The 21,341-nt window shown below is 42.8% G+C and overlaps 1 protein-coding gene across 2 annotated transcripts in view; it reads right to left on the minus strand.

Annotated features, from left to right (window-relative positions):
* Positions 1 to 1,569: 1,569 nt before the first annotated feature.
* The window catches only part of TMEM131 (transmembrane protein 131), a 161,136-nt gene continuing 141,364 nt past the window's right edge, over positions 1,570 to 21,341 (minus strand). For both annotated transcript variants that reach the window (XM_039543102.1, XM_039543093.1), the window contains 6 exons: positions 20,789 to 20,954; positions 7,862 to 7,983; positions 7,665 to 7,761; positions 6,194 to 6,291; positions 4,056 to 4,219; positions 1,570 to 2,563 (listed from right to left, as the gene is read on the minus strand). In XM_039543102.1, coding sequence (XP_039399036.1) covers positions 2,267 to 2,563; positions 4,056 to 4,219; positions 6,194 to 6,291; positions 7,665 to 7,761; positions 7,862 to 7,983; positions 20,789 to 20,954 — 944 coding nt within the window. In that variant the 3' untranslated portion in view covers positions 1,570 to 2,266. The remainder of the gene's footprint in view (positions 2,564 to 4,055; positions 4,220 to 6,193; positions 6,292 to 7,664; positions 7,762 to 7,861; positions 7,984 to 20,788; positions 20,955 to 21,341) is intronic.

A 21,341-nucleotide genomic window follows, 5' to 3' on the forward strand; every position in this document is an offset into this window, starting at 1 on the left:
TCAAAAGGAGTATTGCTGAAAGACTTTATGGGGCGATTCCTCCAATTTTTCACTCTTCAGGAATAGGAATCTTGTGAATCTGGTCTCTCTCAAGAAGATAAAATTGCCTATACTTTTGTTTCTTAAGGTCTGTTGTGACTTCTGCAGATGCACACTTGCTGCTGGGTATAGTTGGAGTTTGGGTGGGAGCTCCTGCTTTAGAATCTTCTCACTTCTTGCTTGGGTAGAAACTAGAGGGAATTGAGGCATTTGGAATAGAATACAGAGAAAGGCTCATGTCTGAGGACCAACTCAAGAGCTCTGTTTGTGTTCTTGTCTAACATTAAGAAGCAGAGCCCCTGAGGGTGGCAGACCTTTAAAGTAGCAGAATAATTTTCCTGATGTCACATCTAGCATTTGAGGGTGCTTTGGCCAGATAAAGTCAAAATAAATCTAGGCTTGTTGATATTTTATATAGTTGACAGATAAACTTTGTTAAAAGCCATTGTAGATGGAGGCTCATGATTGAATCAGCTGATACCTTCCTACAAAGGCCTGCTGGAAAAAGGTAGCACCTATTCTGCTTTAATGACCTCCCTGTGCTTAATACAGATGTTTTGTTGTTCCCTTTCCCCTAAGAAAAGCTGGCGGATGGCTGAGAGGAAACGTGTTAGGACATGTCAGTGGCTCTTGTCCACAGCATGCAAATACAGAGCTGCTGACAGGCTGTCTTGTAAATGGTTCAGTCTAGTTACCAAAAGGTAGTGGAACACAGTATATGAAAGAATGGTCGGTGAACTCAAAGATCTAGCTGTCAGCCTGGACTCTACAATCCAGGAATTCCCAGGTTTTCTTGCATTCCTCTCCTGCACGTCTCAAGTTCCTTTTTCAGAAATTCATACCTCTAGCTTTGTCCAGAGGCAGCAAGAACAGCTGATCCCAATGCTGTTCTTGTCTGCTTTTCTGCTCTTGCTGGGGAAGCATTGAGTAGCAGAGGTAGTCTCCCTTCTCTATGTTGTACAAGCAGCTGTAGGAGAGATTACTCTGCAGAGAGCAGACCATGAGTGAAAACAAAATCAAGTGTATCTTTTGCTGCCTTTTGTAGCTCTTACCCCCAGGAAGCACTAAGAACATACTTGATTCACTGCTGGCAAAGGGCACTATCAAAGTGTAGGAGTGAACTTGATCTGCAAGCCAAACACACACAGCTTTGGAGGAGACAATGTGCCTAGTATTGCTGTCTAGTGACTGACAGGAAGAGCAGCATTACCAGACTAGAGGTGTAGCCGCTGCTGCCAAGCCTGTTGCTAGCAAATTTTATCGCAGCTGGCTTTCAAAAGGAAGTTTACACTCAATACATGTTTTTGCACAGTGCTCTTCTAGAGAGCAAACCTCCATATTAGGTGACCTGCACCAATATAGTTCCACTGCTCTGAAAACAACAGTCTGCAGTGGAATGTGTTTCATGTGCAGTGGGGTTCCCGCTCAAAGCCCACATGCACAGAATGAAAATTGCTTTGAAGCCATTCAGACCTGTACATACGCAAATCTGCAGAGTCTGGAGCAGAGAAATACAATAGGCAGTTTTTGAAAAAAGCATTATTTATTTTAAAGTACAACCCAAAGTTGTATCTGTAAGAAATGCACCGGGTATCTTGTTTCTTTCACAAGTCTTGGCTATGTGCATTTCAGTTCAACTTAAAAATGCATTCAGGTTTACAAATGTACGAACAGCACAGAAAGTGTAGTCTTAACAGAATGAATCTTCTTACATTCAGCCATTTTTGCTCAATGTTTTTACATTCTTAGAACCTGTTAACAAAGACAGCCTTATTTTAAAAAAATACTCTGCATTTTTAGCACAAGGTGCTTTTTTAAAAAATTAGATCTTGGAGCATAATACTGGAAAAAAAATTAAAAACCAAAACTGGTACTTTGATAAAATTGCTGCATGCTGGGACCATTTTCTAATTCAAATTGTCTCCCAAATAAAGAATGGCAGATAATAAAATATGAAACCAATGAAAATTGTTCCGATTTACAAATCTTAGCTGAAGTTTGGTTTGTTACCACACTGACTTTTTCAAGCTTAACTGCGATCTCACACTATCATAATTGCAAGGTAGACTTTAAAAGGAGAAAGTGATGAAAGCATGACTGATTCATAACTTTGTTGCAAAAAAGGGAAGAAAAAAGCAATGGTAATAGCCTGAAAATGATGTTTCAAAAATGGCATATTCAGAATTGTATCATGATCTGGATAAAAGTTCCTTTGTATAGTCTAATTTCAGTTTTCATGAGGATAGTGAGTGTTAGACCAAGGATCTGAGCTTCTTCTTCCGATTGTAGGGCTCCAAATTCGCCAGGGATTATAGGTCTGTCCCATGTCTTCAGCCGGGTTAGTAACACTGGCAGCAGTAGATGGAGGAGGAGCGGGAGAGTTTTCACTACCCATGAGATCAATACCAGATAATGTATTTGCCGGAGTGGTGAAGGGAAGGGTGCTGTTGAGGTTACTTGACCAAATAGAACTGCTGAATGGAGTGGTGGTAGACCACAGGCCACTGGGATTGCCAAGGATCGACTGCAGTACAAAAAAATTGTAGGTTAGTTATACACCTGTTAATACAATATTAGTCTTAGTCACTGCTCTTTGTCTGGCAGTTTTCAAACTAATTTCCTTTAGCTCAGACACGTTTAGTTATGAAATTGTCAGATGCACTGGACTTCAACATTACCCGAGCTTTCTAATGCTTGGATAAAAGCCTGATACATTTCCGTACGTTAAACAATTATATACCAATGAATTCTGCATTTGAGGGCAAAAATTAAAACTCATTTTGGAAAATTAAGTAGTAACAACCTGGATTTTGAATCTCAAGATTTTCACCTTGAATATTTAATCTTCATTTCTGCAAAAAAATTCCCTCAGGAATGGAGGAGTCATCCCTGCTCCTATGTGAAACTAACTATGCACCAGCAAAAGGAAGCTACCGAGACGTGATTTAGGTAGTAGTCGCAGAGGATGCTGAAGTGTTCTCAAAGTGACACTCTTATAATCTCTCCTATGTCACTAAAATGGCGAGTTAAACAAAACAGTTAAGGTTTAGCAACAAAGGGTGTGCATTACACCACCTAAACTCTTATATGAGGTAAATGCTGCATTGAAATGGGGAGGAAACTGTACACAAACTAATTTTCCTGTACACTGTAAGAACTAACCATAGTAAGAGAAAAATGTGTCACGACACAGTTCAACAAAAACCCTTCCCCTCCATTGCTGCCCTGAATGTCAGTCTTCATACTAAATGAGTAAAATATGGAGTGTGAGGATGAGTGTGTGGAGCTACCACTATCTGTCTGAATGTAGGATCTATTCTTCTTTCTAGCGAGCTAGCTATATGACCTGGGTGGTTAAAATCAATGGTCAGCGAAGAATCTACCCTTCAGTTTCCCATTTCTTTCTCTGTTTATGGCCTTTGTTTTTAAGCTGCAGCTTAGGAAAATCTGTGACTCTTAAAGAGTGGGTATGAAAACATCATTTGTCTTGGACTGTAGTGATTTAGAGGCTGGGATGATATTGGGGCTACTAAGCAGAATCAAGATCTGCCAAATGTCACCTTGGCTGTTCTTAATTGTGCATGAAAGTGGAAGTAGCAGCTTTACAGGTGATAGAGCTAATGCTCCTGGCTTTCAGTGCAGGATAGAGAGCAGCATTATGGGTGTGTAGTGTGCAATGCTGGAAGTGCTTGGATACCAAACAAGTGGTTTTATAAAAATTCCAGGTGCTTGCACCATTGCTGTAAGACTGGCCCTAAGACAAGTATTTTGTGTAAAGCACTATACACTGATCTAGCTGCAGGTAAGCCGATATTTTTCATTGGTTTTTACAGCACCCATATGATTTTAATAGTCTTTTTTTAATTCAACAGCTATTTTGACTATGTTCTTCCTTGTAAAACCCTTCACTTGAAGATTGGCTGAACTTTCAGCAGCACTCAATTAAAAAAGATTAGATACTACTGACGTCACATGGCAAAAAGATTAATAAAAGATTATATAGCCCATGTACTTACTGCAGTTGTGTGAGTTGGGGAACCTGAATTTGTTGGCCAGGAGGGTACAGGAGGGGTAGCCGAAGAGTCCCAAATGGATGAAGGGATGTTACTAACTTCACTCCAGTTTCGCTGCATATCCTGGCCATAAGCAGATCGAGGGAGCCCAAGTTTGCTGAAAACCTCTAAAAAGGAAAACAAACAAACATGAAAACTTCACATTTCCCCTGATATTTTAAACACACTATTATAGTGTAAGATTTTCCACAGTGCAGTGGATACCAATACAGGGGGAAACAGACAGAAAAATAGAGAAAGCTCATTTAACAGAAAAGCATAGCTCCTATCTGATGTGCCAGCTAGAGGAATATCAGAAAAATTCGTCCAGCGCAATCCTAGAAGCTTGCTGTCCACAGCTGACATCTTACTGGAACCAGGATCATACTTGGAGAGAAAAAGTTCCATACACACTACATATGGGTTAACTCCTCTTCAACGCTTGCCGCAGTACTGGATATTAACTCATTAGTGCCAGGAATCGGGATTCCTTGACCACTCCCCCCCAATGATGTTGGGAAGTTGATGTCTGGAATTTTTAATGAATAAGAATAAATCCCAGAGATGGAACAGGTTAAGGTGATGAAACAAGGTCTCAGGGATCACATTTGCAGCATTACCGTCTCAATTACAGCTGAAATAGAACAGGTTTTTTCACTGCTGTAAAAGAATGTCAGACCTGCCATACTGGATAAGACCCACAGTCCATCTTGTCCGGTATCATTTCTGAAAGTGGCCAACACTAAGTGATTGAGTGGAAGGTGCAAAAACCCCACAGTAGGCAGGTATGATCTCATCTGGTCTCATCTCGATCCCCAATAGCTCGAGACTGATTTAAAACCTGAAGCATGAGGATTGTTTCCATTAACTACTATAACTCTGCATAGTCTTGTTATCCAAATGAACTTCCAATCCCATTTTGCCTCAATGACATTTTGTGGCATCACTTAATTTAGTAGGATTCAAAGTCCCATGGTCTAATTATGAATTGAATATAAAGTGTTGCTTTTTATCAATTTTGAAATTTCTACCATCTGGTTTCATTGTCCTCTTGTTCTTTTGTTCTGAGACAAGGAGAACAGAAGCTCATTACCTCTCTTCCCTAGAGCAGGTGTTATTTTATACAGTTTTTACATCCTGCAGCTTTGGCAATCTGAATACTGACACACGTAGTTTAGAAAAAACTTCCCATTGCTAGTTACCTTGCTGTTGATCTCCCAATAGCCTATTAACTAGTATTTTTGGAAGCAGCATTGCCTGTCACTCAAAAGAAGTACCATATTACCACATGAGAAGTCAATCCAACACAGCAAGACCCAATGGCATAAATCCAAGACCTCATAAAGCTTCACCGCAGAAAACAATTTGAAATTGTCAGCTTCAAATAAGAGTGTAATCTCAGCCTACTTTCTGATCTTAACCAAGTGAAGCAATAACCATCTGTTGCCTCTCTTTGTCCACTTTAGGACAGTAAAAACCAGAATGTTACTGTCGCTACAGTTTTAGCACATAAGTAATACCAAAATAAGTTGCTATTTCTTCTGGGCTTAGATATTAGACCAGTGGCTCTCAACCTTTCCAGACTACTGTACCTCTTCAGGAATCTGATTTATCTTGTGTACCCCAATTTCACCTCACTTAAAAACTACTTGGTTACAAAATCAGACAAAAAAAATACAAAAAAGTGTCACAGCCACACTATTACTGAAAAAATTCGTATTTTCTCATTTATAACATATAATTATAAAAGAAATCAATTGGACTATAAATATTTTACTTATATTTCTGTGTATAGTATATAGAGCAGCATAAACAAGTCACTGTATGAAATTTTAGTTTGTACTGACTTCGCTTGTGCTTTTTATGTAGCTTGTTGTAAAACTAGGCAAATATCCAGATGAGTTGATGTACCCCCTGGAAGACCTTTGTGTACCCCATATGTTATGCATACCCCTGATTGAGAACCATTGTACAGACTATTCCTTCCCCTTAAACAAAAAAACTGAAGAACTATTTTTATTTTTCCAATATGGAGAAAGGAATGAAGAATTTTTCACACTCCACTATTTATTGTTTATTAATTTTAGTGTTAAAAAGCTCACCTCCAGTTAAGTTGAAAGAATTTCCAAATGCTGAGAATGAATTGAGGGGTGTGAAGTCAGGGCTGCTAGGGTTGCTGATGGGACTCCACAAACCAGAACTAAACATACAGGGGGAGGAACAATACACAAAAGTTAACACTGAAATTGCATCACTAATGATAACAACCTAGTGCTATACATATAAACATTGTGTGGAACAAACAGATATATTGTTAGGAAGTACAAGTCGAAATAGGAGACCACGTGTAAAGAAAAGTGAAGTGACCAAGTATTTTAACAGTTTTTTTAAAATTTTAACTCATCATTATCGCACTCAGTTAATCTAGATTTCTCTTATTTGGCCCTAAGTATTTCAGCTAGCCTTTTTGCTTACTTTTCTGTTGGCACCTGTCTTATGAGAGATAAACCTCTCTGGAAATAGAGCAGATTAGTTAATTGCTGATACAGTTATAACAAGTGCACGTTTGACAATAGCTCTTTCGCTCAATTTCTCAGAAGTTTTTGGAGTCACAATCTAGGAGAAATTCTCTGCCAGCCCCGTGAAGTCTAGGTTCTAAATTATTTGAGAGATCCCTTAAAAGAAAGCCATTTAATTACTAAGTTTGTAGTTTCTGGATTTAAATTTATTGAAAAGCAGATAGGTTAACTGGGATCAATAACAAATTGGAGGAGGAGGAGGAGGAAGGGAGAAGCTTGGTCAGAAAAGCAGAAGCCTAGTTGATGTCTAGTTCTCAGGGGCGGCTCCAGGCCCCAGCACGCCAAGCGTGTGCTTGGGGCGGCATGCCACAGGGGGCACTCTGCTGGTCGCCGGGAGGGCGGCAGGCAGGCAGCCTTCGGCGGCATGCCTGTGGAGGGTCTGCTGGTCCCGCGGCTTTGGTGGACCTCCCGCAGGCGTGACATTCATTCCCACTTCGCATAGGTCACGCTGCCAACTGGGGAGTATCAATTAGTCTGACTACACTCTGCTTCTGCCCTCAACATTGGGAAATGCAGTCACCATTCCCGCCTTCAAGGTTACATTAGGAGAGGAAGAGTGTTGCACTTCGTTCCCCTGCTCTGTGGTCAGAAATTTCACCTACAGGTTACATCAGGTGAACCTAATGCATTCTTCTCAAGATGCTGAGAAAGCCACGTGGGTTCCCTATTGTTTGGATGAGGACAAAGATAGAGTTGTCTCACAAAGGGAAAAAGTTAAAGGATAAGAATCAGATGCCATGAAGGACACTTTCCCCTACTTCCAAGTCACCCATATAGTTCTGAAATTTGGACATGCTAATGGTACTCATGTTTAGAAGGTAACCTTCCGATATCCACCTCTAAAATTTTTAATAAAAGCATCCCTTCTAGGAACCAGAATGAGCTCCTCCTAGCCATGCAGAGGATGCCTCTGTTAACTTCATGTGTATTCTCTAGGGTTTTTATAGGGGTGGTGAGGGGATGGGGGGATGATTTCTAGAAGTGTATTAGTTACCTGTCAGAGCCATCGCTGTCAACAGGTGTGTGAGAAATGCTCCTATTGTCAGAACCATCTGTTTTATTTGGTGAAGCCTTTGCTAATCCACTACCACCTGCAACAATGAATTCAAATTGAGTACAGCAATTAAATGGTACAAGAACATCATTCAACACTGTGCAGCAATAGATATTACTCCAAAACAGTTCCATTACCTGGGCTCTTGTCGTAACCTGCAGCTACAGCAGCAAAGGTGGGATTTCCATTCCTGCCAGGGAGAGAGGCTGCCTTTGCCAACTTGTGTTTGATACCATTAAGGGGCTTGCTTTTTGTTTCACTGGGTGGGGAAAAAAGGTAAAATGTTGGGATTCAGCACATTACTACAAAAGAAAGTTCTCAGGACTAGTATTTAATTGGCTTTGCAATGATATAAAGTTATTACAGAAATAGCTTACTGATCTTTTTGACCAGAATACAATACCACACTAGTTCCCAAAGCCCAGTTTTTAATTATCCTGTTGACATTTAGATCTGTGACTAGAACAACCAGATGTCAATAATTTGACAACATAATCAAGCAAAGGAATTACTATTGAGTGATTACAAACACAGAGGCTCCAAGCAGCAGCACTGCTGAGATCTAGAGGAAACACATTAGTTTTCTTAATCTGGAAGAAGAGTTTGGTTAGGCAGGACATAGAAAATAAAGGCAAGAAGGGTTCAATTATTCAGGTTATGGAGGACCCCCTTGGAGGATGAATTACAGTTAGGATGTGGGGTGGAGACAAAGGTAGGTGAATGGAAAAATTACTTATACAGGTTGCAAAAGATCATCAGATTTGGGTCCATGCTTCTAGCTTTGATGGAGCCATATTCTGCCCCTGCAATGCAACCATTTTTAAATCCTAGTGCCTCCTGCCATTAGCTGCTTTGTACGCAAAAGGCAGAGATGTACAGATTTTGAAAAATCAAATGGATTACAGAATATTGGGCTCTGAAGGGAGGTGCTCAGTGGAGCAATGATCTAATATATCCTTCTGTCTTCAGCAAACATTACATGGGAAGTAATTTTATTTTCAAAAGGTGCCAACTGAAATAGGTCCCCACTCTTGGAGACTTAGTTTCCAGAGTATTTCTCTCAAGGTTTTTTAGAAGTAAACTTACCTGTATGAACAGAAAAGTTACAAGTACAAGCAGAAGCAAATATACTGCAAGGCAGGAATGAGCTTTATTCAGATGAACCTATCTTAGAAGTTACTTAATGTAGGGATAAAATACATCAAGAGACAGAAAGTTACACCAGAAAATAAAGCTATTGTGGAGTGGGAGACCTGGAGCACTGCTAGTTCAGAGAATTCCTATAGCACTGCTGGGCTAAGTTTACAAGCTTGTGGTGAGATAGGCCATGCAGTAACACTTCAGAGAAGCATGCAAGTAACTTCATGTGGCTGTCCTCCAAATCTCACTGTTAAATAATTATCAGATCCTGGGGGCATGTGATACATTCCTCTCTGACTAACCCAGGGATCGGCAACCTTTGGCACGTGGCTCGCCAGGGTAAGCCCCCTGAAGGGCCAGGCCAGTTTGTTTACCTGCCGCATCCGCAGGTTCGGCCGATCGTGGCTCCCACTGGCCGCAGTTCGCCACTCCAAGCCAATGGAGGCAACGGGAAGCGGCGGCCAGCACATCCCTCGGCCTGTGCCGCTTCCCGCAGCCCCCATTGGCCTGGAGCAGCGAACCGCAGCCAGTGAGAGCTGTGATTGGCTGAATCTGTGGACGCGGCAGGTAAACAAACCGGCCCGGCCCACCAGGGTGCTTACCCTGGCGAGCCGCATACCAAAGGTTGCTGATCCCTGGACTAACCATCCCACATATCTATAAACTTACAAAGATACGAGGAACAAAGGAACAAAAATACAAGATGCAGCCAGCCATTTGACCATGGCTCTTGGAAACAGCATAACCTAGTGTATCAGGTTAAAGTGAAACAGAAAACTAAAGCCCTTTCTAAGGGCTTTTAAGTTTCACTACAGATGAAAACTTCAGGACCTGCTTATGTTTAGTTTTTGTAGAAGAGCCTTGCTGGGAATGGCATAAAGGCAGAGGAAGAAAGTTGGCTGGATAACTGTTTTAATTAAGGTGGAATTTAAGCACTGCCTTCGAAAGGAATTTAGGTGCCTGAACATCCCAAGTATCCAGTGACTCCAGGGGATGTTTTAGTAGCTTCCTAAATACCATGTTAATATCTTACAACCATCTCTTTTAGTGGGAGGTTTTAAATGCAATGAAGTCCATCACAAGACTGATGACTTTGGGCTGCAGAGAAATTGGTCTATTTTCTATATGGCTATGAAGCTGAAATGGCTATGAAGCTGAAATGGCTATGAAATGTATTTTACGGATGAGATCTGTAGCACATACTAAGACAGGAGAAGAAAGTCAAACAGGTTCTCTCTCCTTTCATTGGTTTGCTTTTCTGGAAGACTCCTGAGCAGACAGGACTTCAGACACATGCTTAGGCACATCTCTATCCCCTTAGGAGCCATGCTATCCTGAGCTGGGCTGTAGTAAGGGTCAGAGTTTACATGTGACGAGCCAGTTTCTCTCTTTCATGAGCTGGTCGGGTCCTTTACTACTACAGTTAATGAGGGAAACGTGTACATCAACTCCCCAACTTCCACTAGGCACAGAAGGCTTTTATTCTCAGTGTGCTTCACTCAATACCGTCTGCAGAAAACTAGTAACTTTGCAGAGAGGCAAAGTGAACAAATCTATCCTAGGTACACACCACTCAAGGAGAGATTATTTTCCTTGTTCAGTTCCTGGAGTTCTTCTTGAGGTGTGCACGCACCTTCAAAGATTGTTGGTGTCAGTGTTCTTTCGGCCCCTGCATATGCCCCGCAGATCCTTGTTCCCAAAAACTTCCCTCAGTTCCTTCTCCACTGCAAAGCCCCAAGAAGGTGACTCCAAAGCAGAGTGGAAAAAGAGCAGATACTGAAGCACTCACAGGGACACCCATCTCAAAGAACTCCAGTAACCTCTCAGAGTCGTGTTGCGATGTGTGCTCCATTTGAGGTGACGCCTTAATGGTACCCTCTGAAGAACATGGGGGCTTTGGAACTCAGTCTAAGGCTGCCAGCAGGACTGCAGAGCCAAAGGCAGCATCTGCCCAGGAAGCATTGACCAACATATAATGTTTTGAGGAAGTGTGGATCCAAGCCCATGCAGCAACCTCGCATATTTCTGCAAACGGATATGTCCTTTAGTAGAGCCACAGACATGCAATACAATCTGGTAGAATGAGCAATGACCTTAAGCAGGCAGAGTACATTAGCAAGTGCATAACAAAAGGAGTACACAACCAGAAAATTAGGAAGCATTTAGGTAATCACTGGAACCCCTTTAGCTCTGTTGGCATAAAAACAAAATCTCAGGGAAGATCAAAAAGGTCTAGTCTTGTCCAGATAGATAGTCAATGCTCTCCCAACATCTAAGGTTCAAAGGCCAACTTCCTGTCTTGACTGATGAGGCTTGCGATAGACCACTGGGAGATGAATTGATTCATTGATATGAAAATCCAAAGTAATCTTGGGTAAAAAGTGTGGATATAGTCAAAGAGAAACGTTACCTTTGACAAAAATGGAAACGGTTGACCCTTCATATAAAGCTCTGTTTCTCCAGCCTTTGGGCAGAAGTAATAACCACTAGGAATGCGGTTTTCATGGAGAGGTTCAGAAGTGAACAGGTTGCTAATGATTCAAAGTGTGGCTTCATCAAAGCATTGAGAACTAACTTTAAGTCCCAGGTGGGATTAGAGCATCTAACATTCGGGAAGAGGTCTAATAGATCCTTTATAAATCTCAATGACGCAGAAAAGGCTTGTATGGGAGAATGGAATGCTGTGATGGCAGCTATGTGAATTTTAATGGAACCCAAAGAAAGACCTTCTTTCTTCAGAATTAATTAACAGGAAACAAACTATGGGAGTACACCAGTGCTAAAACCTTTTCTATTTCTGAAAGCAAGGTAAGTTTTTCTGGTAATAGTCATTCAGCAGAAGCCCCTAAACTTCTGTGGTGCAAGAAAGTACAGCTTCGAGAAACATCTATATCAGTCCCTCAGACGGGGCCGCTTCCTGCAGCCCCCATTGGCCTGGAGTGGCGAACCGTGGCCAGTGGGAGCTGCGATCGGCCGAACCTGCGGACTTGGCAGGTAAAAAAAAACCAGCCCGGCCCGCCAGGGTCTTTCCCTGAACAAGCGGTGGCCCTAGTTTGAGAACCACTGATCTAGATAACAGACCTTGAGCTGCAGCAGGTTCAGGTCAGGGCTATGAAGGACATTCCCCAAGTCCTGTGCGAGAAGACTGGGCATCAGTGGAAGACTGATGGCTGGTTGGGAAGTCAGGCAAAGAAAGTGAGGAAACCAAACCTGTCTTGGCCAGATTGGTACATTCAAGATGACTGTGGCTTTGTCCTGCTTGATTTTGTATAAGAACCTGAGAATCAGCAGCAGCAAAGGAAATTCGTATAAGAGATTCTTCACCCAAGAGAGGAGAAGGTGTCCCAAGCTTCCCCTGAAATAGAACTACACTCATTTCCAATTGGCTTAGGTGGTAAAAAGATTTTTGGAAATCCCCAGGGAAGAAATATCTGCTTGAGTATGGATTTGATTAGTTGCAACTTGTGATCTTGAGTGAAGTGCCTGCTGAGGTTGTCAGCTGTAGTGTTTTGGAGACTAGGTATGTTGACTGCCAAGATCAGGATATCGTGTGCTATGCACCAGTTCCATAATCACATGACCTCTGCGGAGAGAGTAGGGGCTCTCGCTCCCCGTTGCCAATTTATATATTGCATGCTGGCCCTTTTGTCTGTCATTAGGTGGATGGAGTGTCTTTGGATCATGGGTAGAAAGTGTACACAGGCATACCTGACAACTCTGAGTTCCAGAAAACTGATATGCAGTGTGGACTCTTGGGTAGTCCATCTGCCCAGGAGAGCGTGGTCCTGGAGATGAGCTCCCCATCGAGGGAGGTACACATAGGAAACTATTGTGCAAGTGGTGGTTGAATGGGACCCCCAAACACGCTTTGTCCAGATTCTTCCACCATTTGAGGGAAACCAGAATATGACAGGGGATAGAGAGCAGCTTGTTTAGACTGTCCCCGATAGGTTGTATACACTGACCTGAACCAGGCTTGGACTCAACGGAGGTGCAGATAAGCATGCAGCATAACAAAAGGTACACGGTGCCCTGTGCCCGAGATGTTGCAAGCATGATTTGGCAGTGACTTGAGAACTGATCAGAACTTGCACCATCAGATGTGACTCAGCAGGAACCTGCCATTTGGAGATGAGCTCTGGCTGTGGTGGGGTCAAGAATGGCCCCTATAAACTCTATCCTTTGTAAAGGTAAGAGGAAGGACTTCATGAAGATGAGCTGGAGACTAAGACTGTTGAACAGTCGTAGCCCTGAAACTGCCAATCTGACATCTGTGTAGAAGTGTCCCTTGATAAGCCAATTGTTGAGGCCAGGGAAGACCATTACTCCCCACTGATGAAGTTGTGCAGCCACATTTCCATGACTTTTGTGAACAGCCTGGGAGCGGTAGCTAATCTGAAAGAAAGGACATGATATTGGTAGTGGTTCTGCCTCACCATGAAGTGTAGGCATTTCTCATGAGATGGGTGTATCACAATATGAAAATACATCTCCTAACAATCAAGGTCACAAAGCAGTCCCCTGGCCCAGAGGTGGAATGATGGCGGAGCGTCACCATCTTTAATTTCTATACCTTGACAAAGGTATTCTGCATCTGTAGATCTAAAAATCAGTCTCAATTTGCCTCTCTTTTTGGTAACCAAGAAATCCTTGGAATAAAGCCCTCTTCTTTTGTGTTGAGTGGGAACTAATTCCATTGCTCCTAAACAGAGAAGGGCCCGAACCTCTTGCTTCAGAAGGGGTTTGTGAGAGGGGTCCCTGAAAAGGACAGAGAAGAGGGTGGCAAGGGGGCATGGAGCAGAAATGAATGGTGTATCCTGAAGTTATAACCTTCAAAACCATCTGTTGGAGGTAAACTGTTCTCATGAGGTATGAAAATGGAAAACAGAATCCCCATAATATGGAAAGTTTGATGGGGTAAGATGGTGCAGCAACAGGTCTGGATTGCAGGAGTGTTCATGGCTCTCAACAGAAAACTTAAAAAGGAACAATTGGCCTTTGTCGATTGCTGAATCGAGGTTGCTGTAGCAGATTAAGATCTTCCCTTTTGAAAGCTGGGCATTTTTCTAGGTGGTTCTGATGGTCTATGGAAAGTGGAGAACTGAAAAGGACGTGATCTGCACTGATATAGACTAAACCTTTTATTTGCAGGTGGACATATGCCCAGCGAACGAAGATGAGCTCTGGATTCCTTCAAAGTATGCAGCAAATCATCTGTGGTGTCCCTGAATAACTTTAGACCATTGAAAAGGAAGTCCCATTACCATGTTCTGGACTTCACATGGAAATCCTGAGGACTGGAGTCATGATGCCTTGCACATTACTATAGCTGTAGCAGTAGAAAGACCTGCTGTATTAGCTGCCAGAGAAGCTTGCAGGGCTATTTTAGCCACGAGTTGCCCTTCTGCAATGATGGCTTGAAACTGCTCTTGTGGTAGATGTTCAGTAAGAGCTCATTGTTGAATAATTAATGTGATTGTATTTTTCCAGAATCGCCTGTGCCCAAAAGGTCCAAATACTTGGGATCCTTGTCATGAGGAGTAGTCTTTGTCCATGACTGAAGAACTCAGCGGGGGTGGAGCAGGGGTGTGGGAAGGGGAAATAAAAACTCCCATCCCTCAGCTGGGACACAATACCTTTTGTTTGGTCTTTTAGTTGTTGGGGGTGGGGGAGTAGTAACAGGAGTCTGCCAGATGGACCGGGTAGGTTCTATAAAATAGGGAGGGCTCCCCATGCTGATGACAATGTATGCAATACGTCAAACAATTTGTACCATATTTTCTGCACTACTTCTAATAGGAACTATCAGATCTTGAAACTGTCTGAAATAGTAAACATGAGATGACAGCTTTATTCAGAGAGAAAGAAGAAATATTAGACTGTGGAGTAGCTTCCTTGTCAGGTCTTCTTTCCTGGTCCTCGAATGTGTCATCCTGTCTTGGAGACTGTTGAGGAGGAACAAAAGTCCTCCACACAGCTAAAGCTGTCATCCATGCCCTCATTTTAATTACTGCAACAACTCTCTCTCTGGCCTTGAAAAAATGCAGTCTTGCCCTACTGATATCCATTCAGAAGGCTGCTCAAAGATGATATTAAGGGCCTTTTGCTTTGTTTGAGCATTGGCCTGCTAAACCCAGGGTTGAGAGTTCAATCCTTGAGGAGGCCACTTAGGGATCTGGGGCAAAAATTGGTCCTGCTAGTGAAGGCAGGGGGCTGGACTCAATGACCTTTCAAGGTCCCTTCCAGTTCTAGGAGATTGGTATATCTCCAATTATTACCTATTACCTTCTCTTTGAATCTCTCCAGTGACTCCCCCTGTTCATTCACACCAAACCTAAGCTTCTTGTCTTCATTTACAAGGGTCTTCAGAGCCTATTCCCACCCTACCACCTATGACCTCTCATTCAGTATTGAAATGTTGACTCCTGCCTCCAGTCAGCAACTACCTCCAGACTCCACTGGCCACTTACTACATCTTCAGACAATCCTTTGTGCTATCTTCCACTTGGAGGAGCTCCCTGTAAACATCTGAAAAGCTACCTCATTATCCTCCTTCAAACTCTCCTTTGACATGATGCCTACAAAATATTTACGAGTTAGTTGGTTGATGTGTAGAGCCCACTGCCTATCAGGCTGACCAATGTGGTACCACTGTGTTCTTGTACTTGCCACTCTGTCTCTCTGTATCCATTTGATATCTCATCTTATACTTAGGCTGTTCAAGGCAGGAACCAGTCTTTGTTTTGTGTCTGTACAGCACCTAGCACAATGGAGTCCTGGTTCATGACTAGTACTCCTAGGCATATGGTGGTAATTAATTTTTTTAATTACTCAGAATTACAACTTCCAGACAAACTAAATTTCAGACTACTGTTAGCAGAGGACAGCATCGTCCCATTTCAGTCATTTTAATCCCCACAAAACAAGCACATCTACCCAAACACACTGGATGAAAATGTAAGCATCATCCTGATTAAAGGCCACTGCCAATCCTCACTGAAATTAATGGAAATCTTTCAGCTGATTTCAGTGGGCACTGGATAAGGCCTTGAGTACTCTTAAATGAGCAGATGACTGAGCCAGTGCTGACTTGAAAAATGTAACAAGTCTATTCTCTAGTTTTGCTACTGTAAGCTGGTAAGAAAGACTGTTGATATGCAGCCATATTTTAGCCATCAAATGTTGAGAAACATCAAGTTACATGAAATCTGAGCAGAAAGGTCATACTTAAAAGATTAACTATGTTCTGTAACATTACCTCAGTATTTTACTGTTCCCTGGATATATAGGAAATACTGCAAATATTGAGATGAATTTGTATAAGGGAAAAGTAAAAATATTAAGAGAAGTCACTGTATTTTAATGTTACTTAGTCTCAGTCTAACAGTAGGGACAGAGGATCTAACTTTAGCTGCTGGATTTTTAAATTTTATTTGTAAATATATATGATTTTCTTTCAGTAAAGATTATTAACTGTGCCCAGGAAGTAAAATATGTATATCTTTATACTTTAGGGCAGTAAGTTTTTCAATTGCACCTCTACCCAGATATAATGCAACCCAATATAACATGGGTTCGTATACAACGCGGTAAAGCTCTGACACGCTGCTCAGAGCAGCGGGTTAAGGGTGCCGGGCCGGGGCCGAGGGGTTGGATAAGGGGCAGAAGGTCTCGGGGGCGGTCAGGGGCTCCTCCACCCCAGGGTCTAGGACACAGGAGCTGTGGGTGGGTGGGGGGGGGCAATTTTGGGGGCCCCGCAGTCCCAGAGTGGCCTGGGGGATTAGCAGGGGTCTGGGAGCAGCCCACTCTGCTTCCCTCGCCCTGGCCCCAGCTGTGTCGCTCGGGGAAGGGGGCTTTGGGGAAGGGATCCCACCCGCACTCATCGGCAGTGGCGGAAGTGGAGCAGCTCGGCCCCAGCCCACTCCATTCTGCCAGCTCCCAGCCGCAGCACTCCGCTTCCTGCCACAGGTAAGTACGAGGGGGCGTATATTACATTGGTGGACATGCAGGTGAATGAACCGGTGATGGTGTGGCTGATCTGCTTAGGTCCTGTGATGGTGTTGCTGGTGTAGATATTGGTGTGCAATTGTAGACATAGATATGTGGGCCAACTCTGCCCACATATCTACACCAGCAACACCATCACAGGACCTAACCAGATCAGCCACACCATCACCGGTTCATTCACCTGCACGTCCACCAATGTAATATATGCCATCATATGCCAGCAATGCCCCTCTGCTATGTACATCGGCCAAACTGGACAGTCTCTAAGGAAAAGGATAAATGGACACAAATCAGATATTAGGAATGGCAATATACAAAAACCTGTAGGAGAACACTTCAACCTCCCTGGCCACACAATAGCAGATCTTAAGGTGGCCATCCTGCAGCAAAAAAACTTCAGGACCAGACTTCAAAGAGAAACTGCTGAGCTCCAGTTCATCTGCAAATTTGACACCATCAGCTCAGGATTAAACAAAGACTGTGAATGGCTTGCCAATTACAGAACCAGTTTCTCCTCCCTTGGTTTTCACACCTCAACTGCTAGAACAGGGCCTCATCCTCCCTGATTGAACTAACCTCGTTATCTCTAGCTTGCTTCTTGCTTGCATATATAAACCTGCCCCTGGAAATTTCCACCACTTGCATCCGAAGAAGTGGGTATTCACCCACGAAAGCTCATGCTGCAAAATGTCTCCTATTCTAGCTTACGTTTACCATTTCCCCTATATGCTTATAAGAGCCTACTGCAGAACGGCACCAATCAGCAGAATCAGCTAATTCCATATAATCTATGCTTTTAAAACTGCTTATGTGCAATTGTAGACATTTGATAATCAGATGGTTAGGACATATAGGCGATTAAGAAGTATATTTCTAGTTTTTAATCACTAAATATAGAGTTAAGATGAGCATGATTTTTTATATCAGATTCCCAGTTATCTGTGTTCCATGGATGGTCCCAAGCTTTTAAAAGCACTGCACAGATTTGAGATAATGTCTCTACTATGATATGCACGAAATATTATTTCTTCTAAGTTTGATAAATGTGTGATCATTAAAGTACCAGTATCCTGTAAATGGATGACTCTGGAAGTGATAAAATGATAGTACATCTACATCATTCTTTTCAATAAACTGGGTAAAGCTAGTAAAACCAGGAAGATGTCAGGCCAGGTCTACACTGTAAACTTACATCAGTATAACGGCGTTGCTCAGGGGTGTGGATTTTTCACACCCCTGAGCAACGCACTTATACTGATCTAACCCCTGGTGTAGGCAGATCTATGTCTGCCTACAGGGCTTCTTCCATCGACACAGCTATTGCCTCTTGCGGATGTGGATTAACTCTGCCTATGAAAGCAGCTCTCCTCTCGGCAAGGTAGTCTTCACTGAAGTGCTACAGCGGCGCAGCTGCACCAGTGCTACTGCGCCGCTATAGTGTTTAAGCATAGACCTGCCCTCGGTTTCCTACAAAGATAAACAACAGACATTAACCCCAAGGGAAACCACAGATTATCACAACAGAGAGATAAATAGTGACAGAGGATGTGGAAAAAGCTAATGTACTCAATGATTTTTTTGCCTCCATCTTCACAAACGAGGTCAGCTCCCAGACTGCTGCACTGGGCAGCACAGTGTGGGAAGAAGGTGATCAGCCCTCTGTGGGGAAAGAAGTGGTTCAGGACTATTTAGAAAAATGGGACGAGCACAAATCCATGGGGCCGGATGTGCTGCATCCGAGGGTGCTAAAGGAGTTGGCGGATGTGATTGCAGAGCCATTGGCCATTATCTTTGAAAACTCATGGCGATCGACTGGATTCCCAGATGACTGGAAAAAGGCTAATGTAGTGCCCATTTTTAAAAAAAGGGAAGAAGGAGGATCTGGGGAACTACAGGCCAGTCAGCCTTACTTCAGTCCCTGGAAAAATCATGGACCAGGTCCTCAAGGAATCAATTCTGAAGCACTCAGAGGAGAGGAAAGTGATCAGGAACAGTCAGCATGGATTCACCAAGGGCAAGTCATGCCTGACTAACCTAATTGCCTTCTATGTGGAGATAACTGGCCTGTGGATGAGGGGAAAGCAGTGGATGGGTTATTCCTTGACTTTAGCAAAGCTTTTGATACGGTCTCCCACAGTATTCTTGCCAGTAAGTTAAAGAAGTATGGGCTGGATGAATGGACTGTAAGGTGGATAGAAAGCTGGCTAGATCGTCGGGCTCAACGGGTAGTGATCAATGTCTCCATGTCTAGTTGGCAGCCGGTATCAAGCGGAGTGCCTCAAGGGTCAGTCCTGGGGCCAGTTTTGTTTAATATCTTCATTAATGATCTGAAGGATGGCGTGGATTGCACCCTCAGCAAGTTTGCACATGACACTAAACTGGGAGGAGTTGTAGATACGCTGGAGGGTAGGGATAGGATACAGAGGTATCTAGACAAATTAGAGGATTGGGCCAAAAGAAGTCTGATGAGGTTCAACAAGGACAAGTGCAGAGTCCTGCACTTAGGATGGAAGAATCTCATTCACTCTCACAGACTAGGGACCGAATGGCTAGGAAGCGGTTCTGCAGAAAAGGACCTAGGGGTTACAGTGGACGAGAAGCTGGATATGAGTCAACAGTGTGCCCTTGTTGCCAAGAAGGCTAACGGCATTTGAGCTGTATAAGTAGGGGCATTGCCAGCAGATCGAGGGACGTGATCATTCCCCTCTATTCGGCATTGTTGAGGCCTCATCTGGAGTACTGTGTCCAGTTTTGGGCCCCACACTACAAGAAGGATGTGGAAACATTGGAAAGAGTCCAGCAAAGGGCAACAAAAAATGATTAGGGGGCTGGAGCACATGACTTATGAGGAGAGGCTGAGGGAACTGGGATTGTTTAGTCTGCAGAAGAGAAGAATGAGGGGGGATTTGATAGCTGCTTTCAACTACCTAAAAGGGGGTTCCAAAGAGGATGGATCTAGACTGTTCTCAGTGGTACCTGATGACAGAACAATGAGCAATGGTCTCAAATTGCAGTGGGGGAGGTTTAAGAGGTTGGATATTAGGAAAAACCTTTTCACGAGGAGGGTGGTGAAGCACTGGAATGGGTTATCTAGGGAGGTGGTGGAATCTCCTTCCTTAGAGGTTTTTAAGGTCAGGCTTGACAAAGCCCTGGTTGGGATGATTTAGTTGCGAATTGGTCCTCCTTTGAGCAGGGGGTTGGACTAGATGACCTCCTGAGATCCCTTCCAACCCTGATATTCTATGATTCTATGACAATGGAAGTTTAAGAATTTCGGAACTTCTTGCTGAACTGACTGACAACTGGATTTCTTGAAGAAGTCAACGGGATAATTTTCAGCCAGCATTGCAGTGGCTAACTGGAGTATGTATTAAGATTACTCAAACCTTAACTGGTAAAAATCAATCATTGCTTATCACCTTACAGTGAATCAATACATTTTGCCCAACAGTACTCAAACAGCTTAAAATGCAAGTGTCAGAGGAATTCAGTTGTTATATCAATTTCAGCTTCTCAAAAGAAGCAGCAGTAAAATCATGGATACAGAGGTCTCAGCAGCAGCATTTCAGCCTCAAGCAGTGGTCTATGATAACACATTTTCCCAATTTGCCACGTTGAAGAATCAAAGTTAAGAAACCCCAACCCATCGCAAAATTACAGGAGTGGTACATATTCAAGAACAAATTCAGAGCATTTTAAATCAAGAACTATCAACACTTAATACTCTTTCCATTTCCCATACAAAAAGGAGAGAAAACACATTAAGAAATATACTTTAGGGAAATATACTGGCAGGGGGATGACTGAGATAACCTGATAGCTCTTTTTCCACCTCTAATTTGTATATTTCTATGAACTTCACATAATTGCAAAAAGATTGAAAACTTGCTTAACATGAGGTAGAGATTTCAACTTACTTGCTGCAACTGCTGTTCACAATACTACTATAAGTGCTCCGTTGCACAAAAGCTAGAGATGGAGGGGGTGGAGATGGAGAGGCAGGAGTTGGTGAGGTCTGTCGTTGTTTCAAGAAAGCATCTGCGTTGAGGGTTTGCAGAGACAGTTTATAAAGGTTGTCGGTAGCTGGGAAACCAAGCAAAGAAGATCTTATAGTATTCATTTCAACACGTAGGCCACTCTTAAGGAGGTTTGTCATCTTTCTGAAGTACTGTAGCTCCTGCTCAAATTCTCAGAAATTTTTACATTCAAATATATTCATGTAACAATATTTATGTATGAAATATTCCTATATCAAATTTTCATAGAAAGAAAATGGAGAATTAAGTGAAATGAATATCAACCAATATAATGTCACAAAAAGCTGGGCGGAGGAAAGCTGTCTTGGAGTTGTACTAGTGACAGAACTTCAGCAAAAACTAATTTTAGTATAGCCTGTAATTCTCTGCTAATAAACTATCAAATCGTGGTACTGGCTTTCCACCATGGAGTCTGTGTAGATTCAGTCAGGTG

Source organism: Mauremys reevesii, linkage group 1 (genome assembly GCF_016161935.1).
Source record: "Mauremys reevesii isolate NIE-2019 linkage group 1, ASM1616193v1, whole genome shotgun sequence".
Taxonomy (NCBI): Eukaryota; Metazoa; Chordata; order Testudines; family Geoemydidae; genus Mauremys; species Mauremys reevesii.